Raw genomic sequence first — 21,735 nt, 5'->3', positions numbered from 1 at the left:
AATATCAGTGTACCAGTTTGAATGGGTCAGGCTTAAAAGAAAGGTCTATCAAGTTGGCCTGAAACAAGAGTTTCCTTCTAAGACTGAGGAGTAACACAAAACCCAAAGCCCTTTTTGTTTAAGCAGGCGGGGGGGGGGGGGGGGGGGGGGGCCTGTTGCACTTTGTAAAGGAAACTGAACAAGGAGGCTCATTTAAACATATGTATTTCAGAGGGGCCGTTCTGGCCTTGCTTTAGTGTCTTTTCAGCCAGCCTGGCTGAAGGAAGCATTGACAAGAAACCCCCTGGTAAGAATGCAGCATTCAAAGATCAAGCTGCATTTAGAAATTCTGGAAAGTCAAACTTTCTTTTATTCCCACAGGGCTCGTACAGTGCGGCTTATGTAAAGCCATAAGACAATGGAGGTTGCCTTTCCTTTATGATCAGAAATTCTCTTTTTTCCCTTTTCCCTCTTAAAGGTTTTCACACTGTCCTTATAAATTAGATATTTTCTATTAGTCGATCCCCACGGCCATACAGAGTCTCAAGGATGCAATATTAATTATCTAATACATACTGTATCTGGTATTTCAAAGGATCTTTTCTGTGTTTCGATTTGCAACATTTCTGCCAGGCACTGCCTCAAAGAAATCACCCCAGTACTTCCTTTCATTTGCCCAGCAGACCGTGAATTGCGCTAGATGTATTTATTTCTTGCTGCTGGTAGAGGACTGCTAGCAGAGCTTTCTCAGATCGAAGCTTTTAACGCCAGAAATTCATCCTCACCTGTAGCAGAAAGCTAAAAAAATACTCTTTGGCTGTTCCCCAATATGGCTGCCCGTCCCCCCCCCAGTTAATATTTCAATTGACTTAACAATGTCAGCCCTGCTGTTGAGCCTTTCATGTTTTCCTTTCACTAATCTTCAAATGGTGCCAAGTTCTCCCCTTTTTTCTACACTTGAGAAAACTTGCTGGACTCTTTCACAAATTTCATATTTCCATTCCCACTGTTATGTGTTATATAGCCATTGCATACAGCAAACCATGTACCGAGAGTTGTCCGTTCCAGGTTGTGAAATTCCTGAAGATTTGGGAGTGGACGCTTGGGAAGGTGGATGTTAGGGAGGGGAGGGGCCCCTCAATAGGATATAATAGCATAGAGTCCACCCTCCAAAGCAGCCATTTTCTCCAGGGGAATCGGTCTCTGTTGTCTGGAGATCTCCAGGTGCTACTTGGAGTCTGGCAACCCTACGCATAACACATGGCCAATGTCAGGGCTCTTTTTGTAGAAAAAGCCCAGCAGGAACTCATTAGCATAATAGGCCACACCCAACAGCAGGAACTCATTAGCATATTAGGCCACACCCCTGACAGCACAGCTCATTAGCACATTAGGCCGCACCCACATGTTACCAGAAGTTTGGTCATCCAGCCACACCCACCTTTTGCTTGCTATTCTGTTTACCTTGTTTGTTGTCAAAACCCAGGACTTTTTTTTGTAGCAGGAACTCCTTTGCATGTTAGGCCTAATGTAGCCAATCCTAATGAGTTTCTGCTGTTGGGTGTGGCCTATTATGCTAATGAGTTCCTGCTGGGCGTGGCCAACTTGGGAGCCAGCCGGAACTCCGTTCCTGTGCATTCGTGCCTGCCCAAAAATAGCCCTGGCCAATGTTCCCTCTAAGCTGTGGAGTCTTGTGAGCAAAAATTCTATGTTGTGAGCTACCGGCATTGAAGGTGTGAATGAGCGATTTGGCTACTGTATAAATTAGTGTGCTCTGGAGCCCTCCGTCCTGAGCTAAGACACAAAGGTGTGAGCTGGAGGCTAGAAACCTGTGAGCTAGCTCACACTAACTCAGCTTAGAGGGAACACTGCCCATGGCCAGGAACTAACAAGAAATTCACCCTTGGCCACTGTAGAAGAAGAGGAGGAAGAAGAGATTGGATTTATACCCTGCCCTTCACTACCCAAGGAAGTCTCAGAGCGACTTACAAACTCCTTTCCCTTCCCCTCCCCACAACAGACACCCTGTGAGGTGGGTGGGGCTGAGAGAGCTCTTGACAGAAACTGCTCTTTTTCAAGAACAGCTCTTATCTGAACTACGGCTTGCCCAAGGTCATCCAGCAGGTGCAAGTGGAGGAGTGGGGAATCAAACCCAGTTCTCCCAGATTAGAGTCCGCGCAGACAAGGGCTGTTTTGCACTGAAGGACGAGTTCCCACATCACATCATCACGTGATGACTCGCATGCAAACCGCTACACCCTATCAAGCACAAAATATTTCAGGACAGAAACCCTCATTTCTGTCATGACCACTGCATACAGTAAGAGGCCAAGAGGCAGGGTTCCCAGTTTCTGGCTGGGAGATTCCTGGAAATCTGGGGGGATGGAGTTTGGAGAGGGGAGGGACCTCAGCAGGTTATAATGCTATGCAGCCCATCCTCCATAGGAGCCTTTTTCTTCAGGGGTACTGATCTCTGTTGCCTGGAGTTCAGTCGTAATCCCAGATGTCCGGGAGCCTGCTAGCCTTGCTCATCTTCCTTAGGCAGGAAGACAGTATTGGAGGTTGAGGGCCAAGCCTGCTCTGTGATGTAAACTTCCTCCAGTGTCTTCATAGGGCAGTATGGCAAAAGTGCGCCCTGCATGTCCCAGAGCCATGGGGATTATTAAAACTGAACTCTTCTACATACTTACCTGTAAGTGTTCCTCCTGGGGTTACTTTTGATTAAACATGCATTGAGTTAAGCTGTAAGTAGAAGACATGTTATACTTCAGTAACTTGGGACTAGAAGGCTCTACACTGGGGGTCCCCAACCTTTTTGAACCTGTGGGCAAATCTGGAATTCTGACATGGCATGGTGGGCACAGCGACAAAATGGCCGCTGCAGGAGGCACAGCCAGCCGCAAAGTGATTGCCACAGCTAGACTTCAGTGACACAGCACAGATCCTTGTGCTGTGGTGGCAGCTGCTGCCAAAGCAACATTTTTAAAGAATATGCACAGCCAATCGTATCTCCAGTGGTCAATCAGAAGCCTTGCTGGGCAAAAGCCCTCCCTGGCCCCACCCACGTCCTAAAAACACTTGGTAGATGCCAGAAAAAGTGTCGGCGGGTGCCATGGTGCCTACGGGCACCACATTGGGACTCCTGCTCTACACTGCACAGAATCGAAGCCAAGCGCCAACTTTAAAAGCCAGTGCTTCATGAGGTTAACTGAATTTGTTTAGATTTGTGAGCACATAGCCTAGACTGTATGTTTCCATGCCAAATGAAAACTGTTTTGTATTCTCTTTGTGCATTATGCGTGGAAGGTATACATGTATTGAGCATAGCAATAGAAAAGAACAAGAGTCCAGTAGCGCCTTAAAGACTAACACAATTTGTGGCAGAGCATGAGGTTTCGTCACTTCTTCAGATGCACCGGGTGTGGTGATGCAAAGGGGATTGCTGAGGCTGTTGCCATGCACTAGCTGGCACCTTTGATTTATGGATCGTGTGGGGCCACCGTCAGCAGTAGGCAGTGATTGTGATTGGTAAGTGGTGACTGATCTGCCAGGATGCTGTGGGAACATCTGAGGGTGCTGTAAGACTAGTTATTTCTGCAACAAATTGCGTAGTGTTGTCATTGCTGCTAATTGAACGTATGATTAAAACTCTCTTGCAAGCCCTGTTGTAGCGGCTCCTGCCATGGCGGGATCACAGGATCCTGGTTACATATTTTAAAATGATGATCACACAAGAGGGAGGAAAATACGTTCTGGGGGATTAAAAAAACAAGTGGTGGCTCTTTATAGTGCACCATGCCTCTCTAAAATCCTGTAACAAAATCTAGTGAAGTCTTATCAGGAACAACCCCCCAGGAAAGTAAAGATTAATGAATATGTGGTGATGAAAGGATACTATGAAACCTCCAAAATTCTAGGAATGTTGGTTGTGCTTTGCATTGACTTCAGCATATAGTCCTCAGGTGACTCCTTGCTGTAGCTTCACAAGTAGGCTAATGCTTGCTGCAAGTCACGTGTTCATAAAGATTACATTATATAGGATACATAATAGGATTTCTCATGGGATGAGGATGAACTGAACACCATCCAAGGAATAATGAGTTTAGTGACCTCTCTGATAACTTTTCTAGACCCCTCCAATAAATGCAGACCTCAGGGGAAAAATGGTATCATTCAGAATTCTTCTCTTAAGCTTATGGATAATATATTCATTATTTTATGAGTAAGGGCCATGCATGCATTAATATAACAAATTCCAGCTTTTCATGACTGTCCTTTTGGAATGAAGCATAAGTCCAAGAATAACATATGCTATGTATTTTGTATAAATCAAGACCAAAACTATAGTATATTCTTCTAAAACTAACCCCTTTTATCTTGTATGTATGGACTCAATTATCACTGATCTGACATCAAAGTGTTCCTGCACACTCCTGGAAATATGGTGGCATCCAGGAAGGTGGTTCTTATCTTAAGAACATAAGAGAAGCCAATGTTGGATCAGGTCAATGGCCCATCCAGTCTAACACTCTGTCACACAGTGGCCAAAAATACCAGGTGCCATCAGGAGGTCCACCAGTGGGACTAGGACTCTAGAAGCCCTCCCTCTGTTGCCCCCCCCAAGCACCAAGAATACAGAGCATCACTTGGCCCAGACTTAGAGTTCCTACCTATACCTTGTGGCTAATAGCCACTGATGGACCTCTGCTCCATATGTTAGTTTATCCAATTCCCTCTTGAAGCTGTCCATGCTTGTAGCCGCCACCACCTCCCGTGGCAGTGAATTCCATGTGTTAATCACTCTTTGGGTGCAGAAGTACTTCCTTTTATCCATTATAACCCGATTGCTCAGCAATTTAATTGAGTGCCCATGAGTCCTTGTATTATGAGAAAGGGTGAAAAGTACTTCTTTCTCTACCTGTTCTATCCCATGCATAATCTTGTAAACCTCTATCATGTCACCGTTCAGTCATCGGTTCTCCAAGCTAACCTTTAACCTTTCCTCATAGGGAAAGTGTTCCAACCTTTTATCATTCTAGTTGCCCTATAATATCCTTTTTGAGGTGTGCTGACCAGAACTGTACACAGTATTCCAAATGAGGTTGCACCATTGATTTATACAGGGGCATTATGATATTGGCTGATTTGTTTTTAATTCCCTTCCTAATAATCCCCAGCATAGCGTTGGCCTTTTTTATTGCAGTCACACACTGTCTTGATATTTTCAATGAGTTATCTATTATGACTCCGAGATTTCTCTCTTGGTCAGTCTCTGCCAATTCGGATCCCATCACCGTGTAGTTATAGTTAGGATTTTTGGCCCCAATGTGCACCACTTTGCACTTAGCCACCCTGAACCCCATTTGCCACATTGACACCCACTTGCCCATCTTCGACAGATCCCTTTGGAGTGCCTCACAATCCTCCCTGGTTCTCACCACCCTGAACAATTTCGTGTCATCTGCAAATTTAGCCACTTCACTGCTTACTCCCAACTCCAAATCATTAATAAACAAGTTAAAAAGCATCAGACCCAGTACTGATCCCTGTGGTACCCCACTGCTTACCACCCTCAACTGAGAAAATTGCCCATTTATACTCACTCTCTGTTTCCTATTAATTAGCCAGTTTTTGATCCACAAGAGAACTTGTCCTTTTATCCCATGACTATTGAGCTTACTTAGGAGCCTTTGAAGAGGAACTTTATCTATTGGGTCTCCTTTGTCCACATGTTTGTTCACTCCCTTAAAGAACACTAACAGGTTAGTGAGACCAGATCTTCCCTTACAGAAATCATGCTGAGTCTGTCTCAATAGTTTATGTTCATTAATGTACCTACTAATTCTTTCCTTAATAACAGTTTCCAACAGTTTCTTACTCAGTATTGACGTCAGACTGATTGGCCTGTGATTTTTTGGATCTCCTCTGGAACCTTTTTTAAAGATGGGAGTGACATTAGCTGCCTTCCAGCCCTCAGGAAGGGAGGCAGATTTTAATGAAAGATTACATATTTTTGTCAGGACATCCACAAGTTCACATTTGAGTTCTTTCAAAACTCTTGAATGTATGCCATCTGGGCCTAGTCATTTATCCGTTTTTAATTTGTCTATCAGTCGTAGGACCTCTTCTCTCGTCACCCCAATCTGTCTCAGGTCTTTCAACACCCCTCCTGAAATCAGCGGTTCTGGAGTGGGCAAGCACTTCTCATCTTCCACAGTGAAGACAGAGGCAAAAAATGCATTCAGCTTCTCAGTCATTTTCCTATCATCCTTCAGTATTCCTTTTACCCCTTGGTCACCCAAGGGCCCCATTGCCTCCCTGGCTGGTTTCCTGCTTCTAATGTATTTGAAGAAAGTTTTGTTGTTGGTCTTCATAAATTATCTTCATAAACATGTTCTAGTTCTAGTTCCACATTTCCCCTGGAAAGAGGCTCCTGGCTGTGGTGCAGCGGGCTGTTGTGGACAAGCAGTGTGCATTAAGAATTGTACATGAGAAAAACCAACTAATATCCATGTTCCACATGCACCAACTGTTTTGCATAGCTTATTATTTCCTTCTTCATCTCATGTGGTATAAGCCTAGAGAGTTGCAAATTTGTCGTTTTACAGAATGGGGCCTTAGTGGGAGACCTTGGTGGAAGCCAGTGTCTTAGTGGGGAATACTTTAAAACAATGCAACCAATGGCACTATTTAAAATGAATAACGAATACTCCGTCATCGGTGGTGCATGCTACAGGGCTGTTTCAGAGTATTTTGAGCCATCACTACTCGCTCCGTTGTACTTTTTAAAAGGTCAAATATACAACAAAGCTTATTTAAAACATATTATAGGTAGAGCACATGAGAAAGATCTTTTACAGTCTTTCCTGTAGAGGTGAAAGATGAGGAGAATGAAAGATAAGCCTTTGGGTGTATATATACATATATTGAGGAAGTCTAATAATACAGATTATAGGGAAACAGTCTACCTTTCTTTTCAAGGCCTTGATTTGCAAGTGCAACCCTGAAATCTCAAACTTAGCTATTACAATGAACTCCTGTTGCAGACAGAGCTGGCTTTTTTTTATCACCACTTAAAATCTAATTAATCCGTATTGAAGCACAAAGATTTCTGTTGTGTTTTAGGGTGAGGGGTCATAGAGTGTTCTTTGTTCATCCACAGACTTGTAATCATCAGGCATTGGGATATAATTTTACCAAGCAAATTGGAAGGTAACAGATCAAATCCTTATCAGAAAACCTAACTCATGGTTAAGCAGAGTCCTTCGTCCTTTACAAGAAACATTATATTCAACGGGAACAAAAACACATTTCAGAGCTCTGAAAGGGTTAATTCTCAAACCTTATATCCCGGGCAGCAAAGAACTAAAGATCATCAGAGCTGCAGCCACCATATAAGGTAGCCGTTCTTATAGAGCTGGCAGATAAGACTTTCCAGTCATTGCGGTTTCAGGGTTCTGCCCGTAGAATGGCTTCAGCATATAGAACTATGATGCAGTTAGCTGGCATTTTACTCTGCTTGTTGGGATGGGTATTATCCTGTCTCACTACCTACTTACCTCAGTGGAAAAACCTCAACTTAGAATTGAATGAACTGGAGATCTGGACAATGGGACTCTGGCAAGCTTGTGTGGTCCAAGAAGAAGGGGGAATGCAATGCAAGGAATTTGATTCTTTTCTGGCTTTGCCACCCGAGCTCAAAATTTCTAGGATTCTGATGTTTGTAGCAAATGGATTAGGACTTTTGGGCCTCCTGCTCTCAGGTTTTGGATTGGACTGCTTAAAGGTTGGTGAACAACAACAGAATCTAAAGAAGAGGTTATTGCTGTTGGGAGGAATCCTCTTCTGGATATCAGGAATAACTGCCATAATCCCAGTTTCATGGGTTGCTCACATGACTGTGCAGGAATTTTGGGATGAGACCATTCCAGACATTGTTCCCCGGTGGGACTTTGGAGAAGCCCTGTTTGTAGGCTGGTTTGCTGGATTCTGCCTCATCTTTGGAGGCTCCTTGATGAATTGCACCGTCTGCTCAACTGATGCTCACTCATCCTCGCCTCATTATATCATGGCAGAAAAGCAAGATACCTGTCAGCACTCGGAAAGTGGCAAAAGACCCAAAAGCCTAAGAGTTTGAGAAGACAGAAAGGCTTCTTTTTCTGTTCAGACTCTTAAAAATGCCAGACAAAACTTTGCTCAAATTAATATTCAAAGGACTCTTTGGTCCTCTGCCGATTCACTACTCTTGGGCATCTAAGTCTTTCTTCCTCTACTTTTTATTTAAAGAGCAGTGCTTTACCCGTGTTATTGCAAAGTTGAAAATGCTGGCTTCGCAGGAAGGGACTAAAATGACTGTCTAGAAAACTACCACGGTATAGTTTTGTCTGTTTCAACTGAAATGTGAAAACAAAAACGAAAATCCACCAATGTTCAAATAAGACAAAAGGAAATCTAATGATTCCTCATATCGTACAACTACACACTACCAGATTCAGCAATTAATTTCTATGTGTGGCCCTCTGTACTCGAACATTTTGGACAGCCTAGAAATGGATGGAATATTCTGGTGTTAGGGATCTAATCTACTAAAAGAAACAAGTCAAAGTGTTGGAAGGAAAAGTTTTTAGTTGCCAAGTACTCTGCAAGACTGGCGTAGCATTTAAAGGATTCCTCTGCCTTGTTGTTATCTGTGGAAGATTTAGTGATTCAACACATGGAAAATGCCAAGTTCCTTTAAAAATGCTCACCTGGATACACTTATGTCTGCCTATACTTTTAAAACGTGGAAGCAGAAAATAAACAAAAAAATTCTAAAAAGTTCCATCTTTGTTCTTGAATAGAATCAGTGCTGTTTTAAATAGTAAAGGTTTGGTCTGAAGTCTGCATAACCACCTGTATTTCCTAAAAATCTGAGAAATACTGCATTCATTTTACTAGACGAAAGAAGCATCCTCTTTAGTTTAGCTTGACCATCTGGTATGTGTCCCATAAATATGCAACTTAAAAATGCCTTTCTTTAAATAACCTAATTGTTAATAATTTAATAATACTAACCTTTTAAAAGCTATTAAAAAGAGGTTAAAAATAAAATTGTAACCTGTACTGAGAAAAGACACGAAAGTTTGTGTATCAGCTTTATTAGAAAATGGGCTTCGTTCCTTAGAAATAATGGCTTGCTGTTGTTTCCCAGTGTGCAAAGTATTTCTAAATGGTACCAGATAATATGAAATGTCCTTCCTCAAAACTAGGCATTTGTAAAAGAATTTCAAAGTGTGAGAATATAAATTTCTCTCTAAACAATATCTCTACCTGTAGCAAGTTCAGAAGTTGGTGCCAAAATCTGAGCAATACCGACCTTACATTTTATGGAAATGCTACAGTTATCTACTAAGAGACATATTAGCTGGTGCATTCGGTCACTTGTAAGACTGGGATCTTAAGATTTTTTTTTTAATATACAGAAAGGATAGCAGGGAACTTTAGCAAATGAATGTGTTCCAGGAAAGAACGAAAGAAATGTTATGTAAAAATTCTAACTTTTTACCCTCTAGCTGTGCTAGAAGACGAAGTACTTTGGAAGACTGCAGCATGTATTGGGGGGGGGGGGAAGGGTCTTTAAAATGATTCCATGACAGAAGGGTCTTTGAATTGATTCCATGACAGTGAAACAAGGACAAAGAAAGTGCTTTTACTTGAGGGTTTGTTTTTGGGGGGGGGGGAACAGAAATTTAAGCCTTGCTTTGCTTCCTTGGTTACCCATTTTTAAGAAACTTCATAAGAAGCACTAAAAAGACTGCTGCTAGACAATTACGCAAGGATTCACTGTTTACTGATTACTTTGGTAGATTCCTCATTCTTTGCCTAGTAATTGTATATTCATTCATTGAAATTCTTCAGTCTTTCAGGCCAATGCAGGATACCGTCAACCGACAATACGGTCAGGGATAAACTGGTACATTAAAAATGACAAAGAGGAGTTATCCACAGATAAGGAAATGCAATCTTCACTGAACTTAAAAGTTTTAAAACTAAAATACTTTCCGCCAAATCTTGAAGGTTTTACTCAAATTTTGAACAAAATTTTAAACCCAAACTGTACAGTGATCCCACATGTTGGCTTCAGATTGTACCTGATTTGTACAAATAGCTGCTATCACCACAAATAATTAGGGGAAACAGCATCACCATTACCTAACAAATAAACAACTTCCTGTTCCTTCTAGAGAAGAGGCTAAGCTGCCAAGGGCTGCTTAAGACATAACCAACAGGCTCCTGTTTGACCAGTTCATTCAGACAGTTTATCCAGCAGAGAGCAGTTGTAAAAAAAATGATACTGGCTGAACCAGATTTCATTAATACCCATTCAAAAAAGATGTGTTTGAAGCTAGAGTTTCAGGTTTCTCTGTTCCTGCATGAACTAAGGGAAAGGGCCATGAGCATAATGCCTAAATTCCCTAAATTTCATGCATTTGTTTGGTATTCCAGTTTTCAGGCAAATCACACAGACAACGGCCTATATTCCTGCCCATCCACACTTTTTTAATAGGTCTATGGTGGTAAATATAAAGATACAATTTTACTTATTAGTGATTATATGAATGAATTAACCACTAATATTGCAGGCAGTAGCTCTTCAAATAAAATTGAAAGCTTCTAAATGTAGAAACCTTTACCAAAGTCATGGCAACTTGATCTGACTGAGAAATTTTGTAAAACAAAACACGACTGAGCAAGAGAACTTTGTTAAAAAAATGTATTTTTTCCAAATCACTGAAACACATGGAAAGTGCAGAGATGAAAGTTAATCTAAGTGATGTACATGTGTACATTTATAGACAATATTAGCAAAGAAAGACATTCGTGATATAACCTGATTAAATATTTAGTTCAGTCCTGAGCATTTTATTCTTAATTGTAACAAGATAAAAAAGTTGAAATCTGATTTTCATCCTATAAACAATTTGCTATACTTTTGTTCATTTGGCTAAACAATAATATTGCCGTGTACCTGTAATACTTCAAATTCAACAAGCAGATTTGCACTAATATAGTGATAATGGGATAATGAGAACTGTTTGTTATAATTCTTCTGTTACATGAAGAATAATATCCTGCATTAAATGTGGTATCTGTATAGTCTGAAATTTGTCCATATCCATTAAAAAAAATCAGCATGCTGTTTCATCACTGTAAAATAACTGGGTCAGTTTTTAAAAAGCCAGAACTCTTTCAAAAGTATTCTTGAGTTAAGTTTGTACCCTTGGGTAGTTATGGGGCATGTTAAGGCATGGAAGATCTCTCTCATTTTAAAAATCAGAAAGTCTTATAAATAGCCAACAATATTATTTGCCAACATCTATATCAGAGAAAATCCTTTTTAGTCCCCTTCTGAAATTCATTTAATGTGTATTTATATATATAAAAACAGGTTGCCTCCCAAGAATCAAGAAATCTTTCTGACAGTAGTTTTTTTTAAACCTGCAAATTTAAATGGCCAGAACTGAACTATATTAAACAGTAACATAAATAAGACTGAAAATAAATAAATCATAAGGTACAACTCTATACATCAAATCTACGAACATTTTATAGTGTCAAAACTGAGAAGCTGAAACAGTCAACCTTCATTTCTATATTAAATAATTTCAGAGCGTTTAGCTTTTAGAGACTGACCTCATCACAATGAATGGCCATGTGTGTGCTTATACCTAGTTCTAAAATGTACGTAAAACAGTAAGGGGCATCCATGAAGTACCAAGCACAGTTAATTTTCTTAACTGTCTCCAGGTCTGAAGTCATGTTTACAGGATCTGAATAATTACATAGACTTGTGCATAACAAGAGAACCCACTGGGGAGATTTACATTATAAAAATTAAGGCACAGGTGTGTGTGTGTGTTTTAAAAAATACACCAGTTATTCTGAAGATGGCAACAAATGTTTTCCTGATCTTTCAACAAAATAATTACATCCCAGCAAAAGAAAATGCTACATCTTCGTGGGCCTAACCATACAATATTTTGCTATTTTCAACAGGGACAGTTATTCAAACAGCTTTTTGTTTTCTACCTAGATTTCATATGTAGGTATGTTTTTCTCTATGGGTCACATATATAAGCAGCAAGTGTCATTCTCTTGTGCTGATCAAATGATTCACACAATTGGTACTCCCAAGGTGTAACTGAAAATCCCTTCAAGCAGAATCTCTGTGGCTTACCGTTCAGTCTTGTGAACGACAATGTACATAGAACTGCAGCTGTAATTTTGCAAGTTTGCAAGAAGCTAGAATTCAGTTCCTAAGGTCTTCCCAGAGGTCATTTCGGGGAAGAACGTGGGGGAACGCAGTTCCCCCGGGTGAGGTGCAGGGGGGCGGGGCACATGACGAAGCCCCGCCCTCTGCTTCCGGCCACCCCGCTTCCAGCCCTCATTCAGCCAGGAGGAGGTAGGAGAAGAGGGAGGGTAAGTTGCTTCCTCCCCGCCTCTCCCCACCCCTGCCTGCCTGGGGCCAGGGAGGGCCCTGGCGGGGCTTCCTCGCACTCCCGCTGGCCTTGCAGGTCCACCGCTGGGCCCCTGATGTCAGGGGGTGTGGCATATGCTAATGAGTTATGCTAATGAGTTCCCCTAGCTCTTTTTCTACGAAATGACCTCTGGGTCTTCCAGTCCTCTTCAGCAATCAACTGCCTTGCCCTAGGCTGCTCAGCTGCTCTGTGAGATAGGGTTGCCAACTGTGGGTTGGGAAACCCTGGAGATCTGGAGGAGGAGCCAGGGGAAGGTGGGCTTGGGGAGGGGCCTCAGCAGAGTATAATGCCATACAGTTCACCCTGCAAAGCAGCCATTTTCTCCAGGGGAACTGATCTGTAGATCAAGGGAACTGATCTATAGTCTGTAGATCACTTACAATTCTGGGAGATCTCCAGGCCTTACTTGGAGGTTGGCAAACCAACTGCGACATCACAGCAACCAAGCTAATGGTAGCCAAGCCCTACTATGACCCCAGTGAAGACCAGCTATTTGTGGCAAGCTGACACTCAGAGAGAATATGCCAGTTATATACACACCCACTTACACACTTTTAGCATTATGCTGCTTAGAAAAGTCACTGGAAAGTTTTGTTTCCCAGTACCAGCCCTGATAAGCACATTCATATTGTCTTTTGCCTTTTTGTCAATACAAACAGCTATATAAACAAACCAAGATTTTAGTTCCATAGATATCTCAGTCATGATTACTCCTTTTTGTGCCATACTTAATTTTAGGAATCAGCTTGCCTGGTGTATTTCATCTTTTACCTACCAAAACTCAATTTTAAGTGCTCTAATCTCATGCATTTCTCTTTAGAATACATTTTTTATACCAACAACATGTTCGGTGCTTAGACGGATTTTGCATTTTGCAAAGAACCACTCCTTTGAAAATTGCACAGGTCTCCTAGGGCTTCATACACTGGAGTCAACTATCCCTACAGGCTACTTACTGGCTGTTGTGCTAGATGTACACATTACACTGAAGTGTTTTATCTTTTAAAGTGTTTGACTCCTCAGGTTTAAATGTTTTGCATGAACCTGAGTTCAGTTTCAGAAAACAGCTGCCCTTGGGTAGGTTCAGTTTAACACATTTCAGGGTTAGAGGGTTGCCACACACCGCCTTCCCTTGCCTTTGGATGCAAGGAGCCTCGACAACCTGAGTGCAGCCCAAGGTCCAGTACATTCACAAAACCACGCTCCTGTAGCTCAGTGTCACAGGACTCTTTCTTCATATATAAAAAGACAGGGTCCTTAGCTGAAAGTTCCAATGAAGGGGACAGACGTCAACAGCACCTGTCTACATGAGGCAGTCTTGCTGTTTTGGAAGAAGAGCTTGCGTTTGTTGCTAGCTAAGAAGTCACACGTTTGTACAAAAATATTGCGTGGCCTAGCAGCCATCTTCACAGTCTGCCCTTGTGAGAAAAAAAAAATACAACAGTGAACAGAATCCTCCCGCTGAACATAATATTTCTTGACACAGTGCCATTCAACAGGATATACTTGGTACTGCCTTTGTTCTTTAGATCCATCTTTACAAAATAGTAGCACATCTGCAATACATACAAACTGTACAAAATCAGCATCAGTGTACCAGAAATCATCTACTTTGGTTTTTCGGTGTGGGAGACTTGCACAGAAGAGAAGAGAGAGGGCTTTTTCTTGCATTTTAAAAAAAACAACAACATACAGGAGCACAATTTACTGTTGTGGCGGGGGTTGTTTACAAACTGTATCAATAAGTGGGATGTGAAACAGGAGGCTTTAAACCCAGGTAACTATACTATAAAATCTGTCATCTTTATATATAAAAACAAGATGAACAAGTAGAAAAACACCTTGTGGAGATGGGGGCGGGGGAACAGTTAGACATCATCGGCTGGAAGGGAAGGTATGCTGATTTTTGCTCTTGTGAAGTATGCAATCTTCTCCCTTTAAAAAAGAAAGAGGGTGGGGGGATTACATGGTCAGAAGGTACAGAGTTCACTGTTATATCTGCTGTAACATGTACGGCAGGAGAAAAAGAAATGGGTTTGATCCGGTGGCAGAAGAGATCTGCATCAGGGAAGCTTTGTCACCACACCCATTCCTTTGCCGCTCCAAATGCTGTTCTTAGAGGACAGGGAACCCTAAAGGGTGAAGTGGCAAAAATCATCCCCCCCTTCTTCCGTTTGTGAACATTTACTGCTGGATCCAACTCAATGGGAAAAAAGAAGAAGAAACAACAGAGACTGGATTTATACCCTGCCCTTCACTGCCCGAAGGAGTCTCAGAGTGGCTTCCAATCCCTTTCCCTTTCCCTCCCCACAACAGACACCCTGTGAGGTAGAGGGGGCTGCGAGGGCTCTCTCAAGAACTGCCCTTGAGAGAACAGCTCTGAAAAAATTTATGACTGACCCAAGGTCACACCAGCAGCTGCATGTTGAGGAGTGGGGAATCAAACCCGGTTCTCCCGGATTAGAGTCCACGTCAAGTGATGCTCTGTCTTCTTGGGGGGGGGGGGTCAACAGTGGGAGGGCTTCTAATGTCCTGGCCCCACTGGTGGACCTCCTGATGGCATTGGTATTTCTGGCCACTGTGTGACACAGAGTGATGGACTGGATGGGCCTTTGGCCTGATCCAACATTGGCGTCTCTTATGTTCTTATGTAATTATAAATTCCCACCCAAGAGAACAAATCTCTGCATACTTGAAGCTTTGCCTTTAAAGTATGCTGACTTTATGAAGTCCATTGAATTATACCAGCCAGGAGTCAATCAATAGACCCTTGCGTCAATCAGCCCAGTCCAGCAAGGGAGGGTCAAGTGTGGAAGCAGGCTTCCAGATTCGCAGGTCAAGGAGGCTGGAGATTTGCATTGGGATGCACACCTGCATCTATATGGCGATATTCACGAAGGTACCTCTGAGTCTGCATCTTTGATGGGAATGATGATGGCACATCCTGCACTATCTCTTGTATGTGTGAATGAATGGATCAGAGCCCAGACTTCCAAGTGACCACAACAATCGTCTTCTTAAAGGACAGTTTATTAATGCCATGTTTTAAATTGCTTATTCCGACGCCCGGCAAGAGTACTTCTGTCTCAATCCCCTCTCTAGTCTGTATTAGTCTCACACTTCCACTAAAGCATTTTCTTATGCACTATGCCAATGCTAATAGCACCATCTGAGAGATCTGGTGACTAGAATGCAGACCTGAATAGCCACACTGCCCAGTGAAAATGCTTAACCGTAGAAGAAACAGTGTATCAGAAGGAGGTTTAATCTAGGCTTGCCAAATCCCCCCGGGGGGTGGGGAAACCCCCGTCCCAGAGGCCCGTTCCCTGCCGCTGGCGGATCGGGCCCCGGGGGGAACCCCACCCCGACGTGCGCGTCACCAGGAAGTGACGTTAGGACGCCGGGCACGCTGGGGGCAGGGCCACGACCATCGGAGGGAAAACTCTATGGTTTTTCCCTTTGATGGTCGTGGCCCTACCCCCAGCGTGCCCAGCGTCCTAACGTCACTTCCTGGTGACGTGCCTGTGGTGCGTGCTTGCTTTGCGCATGCTCCAGTCGCCGCCCAGGAGTCCCCCGCTGTGGCTGAGAAACGACTTGGCAACCCTAGTTTAATCACTCCCACTGCACCAACACACCTCTAGATTGCTTTCTGCTTACATAACAAGTTCAACATCGTCAGGAATTTCTATAGTTTCCCATTGATACTAATTCTGTGTCTTGTATGCAGGTTCATGAGTGTGTTTTATAATCCCCCCTCCACACACACACACACACACACACACACACACACACTAAGATACTTTGTCACCACTCCTATTCTTGTACAGAAATATTGAAAACAGCATGAAACAGCCTGCTCGCAGGAAGGGCGGGGTATAAATTGACATAACAAACAAACAAACAAACAAACAAACAAACAAACTTGTGTGTTCACTTCCCACAAGGGAAAAGTGAAAATGAAATAAAGCTTCTTAAGTGGGAACAAGCGGGGCCATGAAGTTCAGTAGCAGCCCTGCTCGGTCCCTGCACACTAGTTCCTCAGTCGACGAGACCTCTGGGTGGCCCTCAGCCACAGTGCAGCATGAAGACAGACACAAATACACCTGCCTGTCTTTTTCCTAACCAAGGCATAAGGAAGGGAACAGGGGTTGCCAGCTCCGGGCTGGGAGTTACCTGGAAATTTGGGGTGGTGGAACCTGAGGAGGGCAGGGCTTGAGGAGGGGCTTCAGTGGGGTATAATGCCACAGAGTCTACCTTCCCAAGTGATTATTTTCTCCAGGCAAACAGATCTCTGTCGCCGGGAGATCAGTGGTAATCCCAGGAGATCTCCAGCTACCACCTGGAGACTGGCAACCCCACAAGGGGCAGAGTTTTACCCTCCTTCCTCACTGTGGCAGCCCCGATCCGTTTGCTTCCCTGAGGCTGCTTTTTAGGCCTGATTGGCTAACCCATAAATTCTCGCAGACTGCGTAAATTCCAAAAGATCAGAGCTCTCTTTACCGAAATGATTGCACTTGTAGCGGCACCTTCTGGCTCTGCTCTCGCAACCGGCACACATCCTTCGAAGCTTTCCTCATCAGTTTTTCAGCACTTAAGCCCCGTTTTTTTTCCTCCTTTGATTGTTCAGCCTGTTGCGGGAACAAAATTACAGCTACCATTGTAGCAATTGACAATATGACAGAGGACTCGGGAAGGCTGGGAAAGAGGAGTACCTATTTAAGCCCATCAGGCAAGATTTCTACAACAGAATGTGATAATGGGACACAGCGTGAACTTACGAGTGGAGGAGAAGGGTACAGTGCTGCAGCTGGAAGCAGTGCATTGTTCAGGTTAGAAAATGAGAACCCCTAGTGGCACAATGACTGAAATGAACTGGGGCTGAAAATGGTTCCATGCAGCCTTGCATCTCTTAGAAAAGGCTCTTAATTCATGCACCAGGCCCTATGCATGCCACGTTTGCATACCCAGAAAGAAGATTCGCTGGCATGCGCATGTAGAAGCTAGGAGAAGGCTGGAAAGCCCTTTAAACAGGATTCTGCATGCAGCGATCTACAGTTCAGTCCCCTTTTTTCATGCCCAGGGGCTTCCTTTAGGATGAGTTAAAAAGAAGGCCTGGAGTGGAATGTTTCAGCAGACAACAGTTTCCACCTGTGGAGCACAACTTTCTCGCCTCCACCTCCCACTGTAGCCAGAATGCACCCCCCAGTGCTGCTCCTGGAAGACTGAGGTCCTCTGAGAAAGATCAACACTTAGGGGTTTATTTTGGTCTGCAGCAAGAGCAAGGAGGAGAAATCCTCCTGTCCACAGACACGTTCCAGTGGATTCAAGGCATGATCTGTGTTTACAACCGGGCAACATGCAAGCATTGCACAGCAAAGTGCCTGAAAACTCTAAGGAAGAATGCCCACTGTCTTTCGCTCTCAAAACCATCCTCTATTTATCTGTATCCTGTGTTGCCGACCAGCTTTATAAAATACTTGCCTATCGTGTTAATGAAGTGTGTGTTGGTGTTTCATTTTCTGCCTCAGTTTTTTACATTAGCGCACCAAAAGCCCTGAAGCGACCACTGACTTTTGCAGTTCTAATGAACACCAGACTTCCGTAATAGACACAGATTTGCTTTGTGGAGGCATGTTTTGGTCCTGATTCATTGAAGCAGCCTTTAGGGGTGCAGATTAGAGCTAAGGAGACCTTGCCCAATGTTGAAGTAGCAGAAAAGCATTATCTTAAAAGGAGATGGAACGAGACTCTCAGTAGTTATTCTTTGTTCCTGAGGAAGGACCAGAAGTCTGAAACACTGGAAAAGTTACCTAGGAAAAGTGTTGCACTTTTTGGATATTTATCTCATACATTTATTCTTTGGCTTCTGCATTTTCCTGTGATGGATTATATGGATAGATTTATTCCAGACAATAGATGCATTTCACTTTGATGAAGTCTCCTTTGTGAATATTTTGCGGGAAATTCAGCTCACAGTTGTTTTTGTTATTCTTGGCTACTTTTTACTGTGTGCTGTACTGTTGTTGTATGAGCAAACATATTACACGAAGAAGAGGACACATACAAGCTTTTGAAGATTCGTGGCACTACACAGACTTTAACAATGAAAGAGGTATTTTATAGGCTTAAAGTAGATGCTAAATCTAGCTCTTCAAATGAAATTTCTGCGCACTCGGATTCATGTTAAGTATAAAATCTCTATTTTAGAACTTTAATATTTAAAATAGGTCTTGGAGATGAGATGAAAGAAAAATAACAAAGCAGCAATTAAGCTTTTTCTAATGTGTGGGAGATAATGGAGAGAGACAAATAGTCTGGACTTCTAAATGTCAGTGAAGTGAATGCAAAAACCCAGTGACCTCAACAGATTTTAAGTTTACAAATAACATTTGAAAAATAGGAAAGGCAATCCTTTATTGAACCAGTTGCTGCTGGCATGGAATCGTGTAAATCTGGATTGCAAAGAATTTTTTTTTAAAGTCTACTGAAGAGCTTTGTGAAGTTTAAAGGGCGGTGATTTCCTATACCAGTAAAAAGGGATTTTAGTAAAAGACTATGGGGCTGGATCCAAGGGTTCCAGCTAAGTGAGGACTCTTCTTCTGACAGAGGATGGCTTCTTCATCAAAAGAAAGCTCCTTTCATTGAAAGAAAACTCCTCATTTAGCCAAAGGGAATCCTTGGATCCAATCCATTGTTTTAAGTATTTCGTATTTCTAATTTTGGGGTGGACAAACATAACAATACCCAACTATGCCAACTGTAACTACTGTTTTTATGCTAATAGTTGTTTTTTTAAATATAACTGCAATATGGCAATCTAAGTTTTAAACGATCCATTAAAATCCATAAATTGAGATAAAGATCAGTATTTATGTTTTTGAAATCCCTACTACCTCTGTGTTCAAAACCAGAGATAGGCCCATTTCACAGTTCCATGTTGAATGGCAAGCAAGTGCATTTATAGCCCATCTGAAGCTCTGGTCTGAAAGCACTTAGGATGGTGACCAATTAGGCAGATCCTGAAGATTCACTGTTTCCAAGGATCCCTCCATCAATCCTCAGGAGCAGTTTTGTAGAGCCAGAGAGACAGAATGATTCCATGAACTCATTTCATTCATGGTTCATTGGAAATAAAGCTGTATCTCTGAGTTTCAGATTCTACTACTTTGCAAATTGGACTGTTCAGAGTGAAGTTAATTTATAGCTGCTATAGGCAGTGCAGCTTTACTCTGTCCCATTTAGAGATGTGTGACGATTTCTGTTTCGTACCTGCTTTTCAGCTTGTTTCAAGAGCTTTTGGAATCTTTCATCCTCCAGCACACATGGAGGAAGCTCTGTCTCCCCTCTCGCTTTCATGTCCTCAAGCTTCAGTTTAAGTTCACGCAGTGTTTGCAGTTCATCGTTCAGGCGGCTCTGTCGCGTCCGAGAAGCCTGGAGGTCCAGCTCCAAGTCGAGGGAGGTACGGACAGGGTGCTCTTGTGTCGCTCTTCGCATGTTAGGCTGGCAAGCAGGCTAGAGTTTCCAGGAATTCCAAGAAATAAAAATTACTATGATACACTGGAAGTCCACAAAAGACACAACCCAGTGTAGTGCAAATATGCTTCTGTATAGTATGCCACAATACTTTTTCTCTACATGATGGCTTGGAGCCTGCCTAGAATTTCCATGGGTGCCAGGAGAGGGGTGATTTTTGCTGATTCCCTCCATCCCATAGAAGACCTTGGATCCACCTGAAGTTATTTCGGGGGGGGGGGGGGAATCCCCTGTCCTTCAGGAGTGACATTACAAGGGGTGTGTATGTGTGTTTGGGCCAACAGGGAAGACAGGAAATCATGAAAACTGCCTGCCCTTGACCACTGAAATTCTAGATGGGATCCCCACCTCATAACATGCGTCCAGAAGATTATCTTTTTTGAATGTAAAGTCATCATCAGAGTAACAGTGCAATCCTAATCAGGATTATACTCTGCCTAGGATGGCACTGTAATTGCCAGAAGGCCATTGCTTTTGACGTTTTTCACAAAGAGGACAGTATTTCAAGAATCACAGGATAACCCACGTTAGCAATTAATCATTAGAGTGGCTTTTTGACCTAGACTATTCTGAATTACCAACAAGTCCCGCCTCTTTTATCTTTTCAATTATACCAACATACTTTTAAAAAAAGTTATGAACTTGCTTATTTTCTGTCACAGAGGACTGGCACAATTTACGTTTTCCCACATCACTTCACCCAACACATACATGCTGCGTCTGTCCCCTATGATCTTCAAACATTCCGTCAATACTTAGTCGTTTGAGGCACACTTTTCCATTGCCAAGAGATCTCTCATTCCTGAAGAATCCCAAGTCCTTCATAAACCAAGACTGATTTCTAATGAGCAACTGGACATTGGGTAAATGTATCATTTGCCACGAGTCTCAAGTGAGAAAGGCAGATGGTCAATAAAATACAATAAATCATTTGGTGACTGAGGTAGATCTGGGGCCTCTGGTTGCTGATGAATAGCTGCAAAGTTGGGGAAGAGTGCACTTTGCAGAACAGAAACAGAAGTGCACATCATTTTACTCTGCATCCCCCATTCCCACCTGGGAACTTCCGAGATATGTGTCGGCCACCTATCTGAAGTGACATACCAGAGGGGGCACGGTCCCAGGCAAAGAGCAGTTGTCAGGGAAAGGATTATGTGTCCTACCAAGTGCTGCTCACTGTAAATCATGCTCTGCCACAGCTACCTCACAGCTGTTCCATGTCATCTGGGATGCCTAGGGCCATGTCTGTCCCTATAACCATCTATTTCCATTCACTGTTTCCCAGATCTGGGCATAAGGGGTGGAGGAGGCAAAATAAACAACTCTACCATTCTTGGAGTGGGATAGGAGAAGTAAAGTTCCTTCAAGAATGGTGAGTTTTAAACAAGACTGAGTTTAAAAGGCAGCTGCTATAACTTATACGTTAGTGGGAGAGTGAATGTTCCCCAACTTAAAAAAAAAACAACTTCCTGAACTGGACAAACTACCATGTCAGAGAGACAGAGATTCTGGAAGAATGATACTTCTGAATGTGCAGGTTCATTCTTAGTTTTACCTGCTCTGGAACAGTTGAAGAATGATTCGTTTGTATAAGTTCTGCAGATAAAACCCACTGATCAAGAAAAGTGTTTTAAATGAAATGGAAAGGTCCACAGAGACCACCTCGGTGAAGCAGCACATACCCTTTTGACTCTCAGGCTCAGCC

At 42.8% G+C, this 21,735-nt stretch overlaps 2 protein-coding genes across 2 annotated transcripts in view; one reads left to right on the top strand and one right to left on the bottom strand.

Annotated features, from left to right (window-relative positions):
* Window positions 1-7,447: 7,447 nt before the first annotated feature.
* On the top strand, window positions 7,448-8,116 carry LOC107123668 (putative claudin-24). Its single transcript, XM_015426966.1, has one exon. The coding sequence runs from the start codon at window positions 7,448-7,450 to the stop codon at window positions 8,114-8,116; it is 669 nt and encodes a 222-aa protein (XP_015282452.1).
* A 4,740-nt stretch (window positions 8,117-12,856) lies between these two features.
* WWC2 (WW and C2 domain containing 2) overlaps window positions 12,857-21,735 on the bottom strand; it is a 197,167-nt gene continuing 188,288 nt past the window's right edge. The window contains exons 21-24 of the mRNA XM_015426965.1: window positions 21,713-21,735; window positions 19,767-20,009; window positions 16,998-17,125; window positions 12,857-14,432 (exon numbers count right to left, since the gene is read on the bottom strand). Of these exons, the coding sequence (XP_015282451.1) occupies window positions 14,366-14,432; window positions 16,998-17,125; window positions 19,767-20,009; window positions 21,713-21,735 (461 nt within the window). The 3' untranslated portion in view covers window positions 12,857-14,365. The remainder of the gene's footprint in view (window positions 14,433-16,997; window positions 17,126-19,766; window positions 20,010-21,712) is intronic.

This window comes from Gekko japonicus, unplaced genomic scaffold (assembly GCF_001447785.1).
Source record: "Gekko japonicus isolate JY-2015 unplaced genomic scaffold, Gekko_japonicus_V1.1 scaffold185, whole genome shotgun sequence".
NCBI lineage: Eukaryota > Metazoa > Chordata > Lepidosauria > Squamata > Gekkonidae > Gekko > Gekko japonicus.
The sequence above is the reverse complement of the archived record's forward strand: the minus strand, read 5'-3'. Positions and strand labels throughout refer to the sequence as shown.